We start from the raw sequence: 7,911 nt of genomic DNA on the forward strand, positions 1-7,911 counted from the left end.
ATAAATAAATATATATAGTGCATAAATGTATAATAAATAAAAATAAAATTGTTTACTCTGAAATAAATAATCTTAAAAATAATCACTAAATAAATACCAATAACAAGAATTTAATTGATATATACTCAACAAATAAAGTTACAAAAAATTTAAACCAACAAACTTCCAATAACTATAAGCTTAATAAATTTTTACTCAATAAACATAACCTTCACCCTTATTCTCACAACATGCATATTCAAATAAATATTATAAAATTCAACAATAAAATTTTTATAAAATTTATACCATGTTATAATATTCATACAGTCAACTTATATTTTATCTTCTCTTAATTTTTAATATACTTATTCAATTCTTCATCGTAATGCCAACTTAATAATATAAATAAATAAAAATAAAAAAAAATTATAAAAAATGGTAAATAATTATTAAATTTTTAATAATGAAAAACCATAAATATAATCATAAATATTCACAAAAAAATAGGTTTCACCTATAATATTCTTGCGAAAAAAATAATCAATTCCATAAAAATCATATAAAATGCTAAAAAAAAATAAAACACATTTACTTTGCTCACAGACTTTCTCAGTAAATCATTCTTTGTAATTCATATTGTAAAAACATAAATATAAAAAAAAAAAAAAAAAATTGAAGAAAATGATAAATTTTATTTTTTTTTTTTTTTTGTTTTTTATCGAGAAAAATCAAGTTTCTTAAATTCATCTAACAATATTCATTCATTTTTTTTTAACGATATAATATCTTGTTTCTAAGAAATTTTTGTTTATAAACTATTGTTATTTTTATTTTCTAAAAAAATTATAAGAAATAATTTTAAAAAAAATAATCAAAAAATAATTTAAATTTTCTCGTATTCATAGTAAAAAATTCTAAAATGATAAAAAAATATCTCAAAGAATCTCAAGTACATATATATATATATTACAAAATAAAAATTGCTTAATAAAAAACAAAAACATTAATATAGTTATATGAAAAAATAAGTGCATTACTTATTAACTTTAATTTTAGCTTTTTTTTTTTTTTTTGTATACATATATATTTCTTCAAAAATAGAACTAAATTATAATGCACTAATTTGTCGCAAAAAATTTAAATATTAAAATAAAAAAAAATTGGAATAACTTTAATCTACGTTTAGAGATTAATAATTTAACAACAATCAATATAGATTTTTATAATTGTAAGTCATTTTTCTATTAAACGTAAAATATTTTTTTTATGAAAATATATATGAATGATTAAAATATTATATTATAACTACCACTTATAGAATTTACATGTATATATATATGTTTTTTTTTTTTAAGTATTTTATGTTTTATAAAAATATTATATAGATCCTTTATAATAAAAATTATAAGTTATTGAGTACATTATATTATTTGTATATAAACTATATTTTACTTCTTTAATTATATAAAATTATTATTCAAAAAAAAATCTGTAAAAATATTATATAATAATTAAATTTTTTATTCAAAATACAAAAATTAAATAATCATATCATTATTTCAAACATACATTCATAATAATGTGATTATATGAAAAATTTAAGAAAACTCAGAAAAAAAGTTAAAATTATATCTTTTTTTTATACTAATTTTTTTTTTAATTATAATTTCATAACATAAAATGATGTTTTAATACATCATTTAATTTATTTTTTTTTTTCTTAATTTTAATTTTATAAATTAAACTTTAGTTTTATTAATTATACTTTTTCTTGTTATTTGAAAACTAATGACATTATTGTTACATGAAATTAAAAATTTAATATTCAACAAAAAAACAAAAAAAGAAATACCCTTATCCTAAATTAATATCCTATACTATATAAAATGCCAATTTTAAATATAAACAAATTTATAATATAGTTATCACATAAGTATAAGTATTTACATTTCTATGTAGAAATTATAACAATTTTCCAATGTAATTCAAGTGTACAATGATTCAAAAAAATAACAAAAATATCTATATTCAATTTTTTGGTTATATTAAATCATTTTTCTTCCTTAATTGGATTAATGAATATTTTTAAAATGCTTTGTAAATTTTAAATATAAAATATATACATACATACATACATACATACATACACATTACTTTTTGGTTTTCTTGAAATTTTTACATTTATCTATATTTCATATAAATATTTCTTTTCTTTAATAAAGCAATTTTTGTAATCTATTGCAAAATATTTTGAGGAAACCTTCTAATGATATCACAATCATGAGAAAAAAATCTATTTTAAGGAAAGCAAGATATTTATCACAAGCAGAAGAAACTTCCTGTATATTAGATGGACAAAATAGAGAAACAAAAAAAAATGGAGATAACTCCTCTGGTGAAAGAAGTAAACTCAATACTGAAATTAGAACATTTGATGAAGATACTAATAATGAACTTAATTTCTATCTCGAAGATCAAAGAAGTAAAAATACTACAGAAAAATGTCAAAAGTTAACAACATATCTAAATTGGAGAGGAATGGACTTTGTTAATTTAGTATTAAATGAAGAAAAAAGTCATAACATCTCAATTCTTGTTGATTGTTGGAATAAAAAACAAAAATCTTTCGAGACACAAATACATGATAAAATAAATTCAACATGTCCTCTGAAAAATTTTGATTATTGTGCTGTTTTGAATAAAAATGATAATTGCACCAGTCCTTATAAAGATAGTGATATACCAGGGTTAATATCATTAACGTATGATCAACTCAAAGAGTATCAATATCAATCAAATAAAACTGAAATTATTTATGGTAGAGCTTCTCAGTTTGATTCTGTTACTAATAATATATCTAATTACTATTATAAAAAATATGAAGCTAATCCAAGTCAACTTAATTGTGGAAAGTGGAGTATGTATATATATAAGAGAGGCAAACAATTTCTTAATATGATGAATTATGAACTTTATTCCGAGGAACATTATAGAAATTCATTTGTTGAAAATTGGAATTCTTTTAGTAATGGTTTGCAACAAAGTATATTAAAGGACACAAGTAATCAATGTAATATGACATCACTAATTTATGAAATTAAAAAGAGAGAGAATATAGATAAACGATATGATATATCTTGGATTCTTTCAGATAAGCAGAATAATTCTAATGGAACTTTATATACTACAACATCATTACCAACTATTACACAACCTACAATGGGGACTTCTAGTAAACCACATCCTATTACTAATGTAAATTCATTAGATGTTCATGCAAAAACTCGTAGTGGCATTAATGGTTATAGTGATTCTAAAGAAACATCCATAAATCCCATCTTAGAAGCACCTGTAGATAAAACTGAAGATACTGCATCCACTGTTTCTCTAGAAGATCCACTACAACCAAATTCTTTAACTTCAAATAATACGAATGGATATAACTCTTCTATGACTGAACCTACAACTTTACCTTCTTCTACAAATGATAACTCTACACGTCCTATTACTATCGTTGAATCTTCTGAAAGTAATACTACGCCTTCAACAACTGTACCTTCTCCTGAAACTACACCATCTCTTACAACCATGTTTTCTGCAGATAGCAATTCATCTTCCTCAGGAATTTCTGCATCCCCTATCACTCGATCTAGTATTTTTACAGATAGTGTCGATGCTTCTTCATTTAATGATACACATTCTACAAATAACCATGCATCTCCTGCTATAGATATGCCCAAATCTCCTACTCCTAGCAGTGCACAACCTATAGCTGTTATAGAAATTAATACTAATGGTACTGCAACTTCTGTAAATGAATCCTTATCTGATGCACCTATTTCTAAACCTCCTACGGAGGTATATACTCCTCTAATTAATACTGCATTTCCCAAAAATGATACTGTGCCTCCATCCTCATTTGAATCTTTAGAGCCTTTAAATATCAAGGTATTTCCTAATAATACAATTGAATCTACTACAACAAATAATGATATGCAATTAATGGGAAGAAGCTATTCCCCAACACAAAGTTCACAAAATGCACTTACTTCTATTGCTCAACCTATTAATTTACCTTTAATCGAAGTCCAAAATGATAAATTATCAAATTGTTCGAGCTATTGTCCTACAAATATGAATGTTTCAAATAGTACTACCCCACAAACTCCATTAGATGAGAATACTGAAGCTACCCCTACTGTTAAACCCATAGGAAATGTACTAATAACAGGCGTTTCAGTAGGTATATTCATTTTAGGAATTGTTCTCCTTTTAATTATTATATATAGAGTAATATAATATTATTAATTAAAAACTCAAAAACATATATATATAAAATACTAATAACTATATTAGTAAAATTTTCATAATTTTCTTATTTTTAATTCTAATTATAGTGCACTCCTATTGGATCTTGGATTCGTAATCGAAAGTCAAGGAAAAAAAAAATAAGAAAAAAGATAAAAAAAATTTCCAAGAAACCAATGTCATTATCTACAAATAATATAGAGGATGGATCAATAAATAGTGTAAATCACTCTTTGTTACAGCATGAAAAACAAATGCTACTATGTGAGGTTAGTTTTGAACGTGAAAGAAATTTGAAACATGAGCAAAGGGAAAAAACCAAAGAACCTAAAGGAATATACAATGAAAAAGAAAATAAACGCATTTATGATGATACAGAAGTAGGGTCAAATAAGTATGAAAATAAATTTATTGATGGAGAAAAATTAAATACAGATAATCCTAAAAGTGAAATTAAAAAAGAGGAATTGATTGGAAATAAACCTAATAATGAAATTGAAGATGAATTAAATAAAAATATAATAGAAAAAGATCCTGTTAATATTGTATGGCATATTAGGAATGGCACATTAAATGAAGAAAAAGAAAATGAAATAAATTCGCAAAAGGAAAAATCTACATGTGATACTGAAATGAAAAATTTAGGAAATAAAACGTCAATCAAGAGTAATATATGTAATTGGAATTCATGGGTTGACATACATATGACAGCATTACTAGAGTGTAAAAAAGAGGAATGGAAATTGAATAAAACCGAATTTATTAATATTTGTTTAGACGAGTTTGAAAAAGATGGAGAAAATTCTAATTTAAAAGAAATGGGAAATAATTTTATAATGAAAATAAAAGAAGAAAATAGTACAGATACAATAGATAAAGAAAGTAGTATATTAGAGAAATATAAAAATGAAAAGTGGTTTATTAATATGAAGAAAGAATGGAAACAAGAACAAGAAAAATACTTAGGATATTTAGAAGAACATGAAATTGAAAAAATGACAGAATTGGGATTAAATAATATTATTCTAGATAAAAAAAAAAAAATATGGAAGAAATGGATAGAATGGCAAATAGAGCATTCATACAAATACAAAAATCAGAATTGGTTTATAAAATTGTTAGAAGAATATCAAAAAGAAGAAATTAATGAAAATTTAAAGGACGAAAATATAGAGAAAGAAAAAAATAATGGAATAGATAAATGTGAAATAAAGAAAATTTTGGAAAGGAAAATTTTCTTAGATATTCATATGATGGTATTAGAGGAATGTATCAAAGAAGAGTTGGAAAAAGAAGAAGAATTTTATAAAACAAAAATAATAGAGGTAAGAAAATATAAAAATTTGGACGAAGAAACAAATAAATTAGAAAAAATAGAAAACGAAAGAAGTTGGAATGTTATATCAGAGAAAAAAAAAGAGGAAATAGAAAAATGGAAAAGAGAAAAATGGTTTATTGAGTTAATGTTAGAATGGAAAAATAATGAAGAAAAATATATGATGGAGACAAATGAAGAAATTTTAGTAAAAAAGAATAAAGTAATAATAATTGATGTTATCTTAGAAAGAAAAAGAAATATATGGAAAAAACACTGTGAAAATATTTGTAAAAAGTGGAAAGATGATGATAACAATGAAGAATGGTTTACAAAGTTAGTTAATGAATATGAAAATGAAGAGAAAGAATGTAGAAGTAGAATTTATAAAAATAGTATAGAAAAAAAAGATGAAAAATCCACAGAAAGAGGTGAATCAATAATAGAGATTAATAAAAAGAGAGATGAAAAAATGAGAAAGTATGAAAGAAATCATTTAGAGGAATCCTATGAAAAGAATAATTCTATAATAAACAAAAAAAAATTAAAATGGAAGACTTTAATAGAAATATATATGGTAATATTGGAGGAATGTAGAAAAGAGGAGTGGTTATTGAATAAAGGAAAATTTTTAGAAACCTGTTTAGAAGAATTTATAAAAGAAGATAAAGAAAAATATCCAAAAATAATAGAAAATGATTTAGTAATGATGAAAGAAGGGGAAGAAGACATTAGTACATTAATGATTGAGAAACAAATACTTTTATGGAATAAATGGATAGAAAGAAACAAAAGAATGTCAGAGAAATGGAAAAAAGAAGAATGGTTTATTAATTTGAAAGAAGAATGGGGAAAAGAACAAGAAAAATATGAGCAATTAACAAAAGAATCAGAAATATCAGAAATAGAAGCAGGAAAAAATCCTATGCTAGAGAAACAAAAAAGAATATGGAAACAATGGCTAAAAAAACAAAGAATGTGGTTTATACTACATAGCAAGGATGAATGGTTTAGCAATTTATTAGACGAATACGAAAAAGAAGAAGAACGTAAGGAAGTAATAACTAAAAAATATGCGAAAGAAACGAAGGAAATTCGTGAAAATATAGAGGAATTGAAACTAGAAAGAGATGAAGGAATAGAGAAAACTAAAAAAAAAGAAAAACTGATACAAAAAGTTTTGATAGAAATACATATGACACTATTAGAAGAATGTATGAAAGACGAATGGAAAAAAGAAAAAGAATATTTTTTTAAAACAATGATGGAAGAGTTGAAATCACAAGAAAATTTAGATGAAGATGTTTTTATATTGGAAATAAAAAAAAAAAATAGTAGGAATATTATATTAGATATTGAAAAAGTGGAAATAGAAAAATGGAAAAAGAAAAAATGGTTTATAGAGTTAATATTGGAAATGAAAAGAAAAGAAAAGGAATACATAAAAGAAATATATGAAGATATGATAGCAAAAAAGAATGGGGACAAAATTAGAAATCCCATGTTAGAAATGCAAAAAATTATATGGAAAAAACACTGTGAAAATATTCATAATAGGTGGATAGAAAAAAATAATAAGGAAATTTTACAACACTAATTTATTAATAAAAAAATGATGATAATGAATAAGAAAGCAAAATTTATAAATAGAGTATAGGAGAGGAAAATAGTTTGGAGTAACAGGAAAATCATGTAAAACAATAGGAAAAATTTTAGAAGTGATAAATAGAATTATTGGACTTTTTCAATGTTTTTTAAAAAATAAACTTAAACATTTCTATTTGTTTAGTTATTGATTCCTTAACTTCCTCATTCAATAATTTTGTTAGAATATTGATTTATTAATTTCTTGCATAATATATTTTCTAATATTGAACAAATAAATTAAATAAATAGAGTTTAGAGATAACTATAATTATTTTATTTGGAATAAAATAAATCATTACATAAATCATTTATTTTTATTAACTAATATTAAATTTTAACTCTATTATTTATTTGTTTAAGCTAATTTATACAATACAAATGTAATATTTGACATTATGTCATTTAATTTTTCATGCAAAAAAGAATAATATCCATTGCATCACCAAAAAAAAAAGAAAAAATTATTATTTTTGTTTTTATAATGATACTATTTTTTCTATTAAAAAATAAAAAAAAAAAATAATTTTATTAGCATTAATTTTTTGTTAAAATTTCTTAAGTAGCTATAGTATAAAACCCAAAAAAAAAATAAAATATTTTTTTTTATAATTTTAAATAGATATAATAAAAAAAAATAAATGAAATATATTTGTTTTATT

The 7,911-nt window shown here is 22.2% G+C and overlaps 1 protein-coding gene across 1 annotated transcript; it reads left to right on the plus strand.

Annotated features, from left to right (window-relative positions):
* Positions 1-2,262: 2,262 nt before the first annotated feature.
* On the plus strand, positions 2,263-7,202 carry PGAL8A_00498300 (surface-associated interspersed protein (SURFIN); the record flags this gene model as incomplete). The annotated part of the gene is made up of 2 exons (XM_028673795.1): positions 2,263-4,272; positions 4,380-7,202. The coding sequence occupies 2 exons, from the start codon at positions 2,263-2,265 to the stop codon at positions 7,200-7,202; spliced, it is 4,833 nt and encodes a 1,610-aa protein (XP_028530212.1).
* Positions 7,203-7,911: the final 709 nt, after the last annotated feature.

Source organism: Plasmodium gallinaceum (genome assembly GCF_900005855.1).
Source record: "Plasmodium gallinaceum strain 8A genome assembly, contig: PGAL8A_v1_151, whole genome shotgun sequence".
NCBI lineage: Eukaryota > Apicomplexa > Aconoidasida > Haemosporida > Plasmodiidae > Plasmodium > Plasmodium gallinaceum.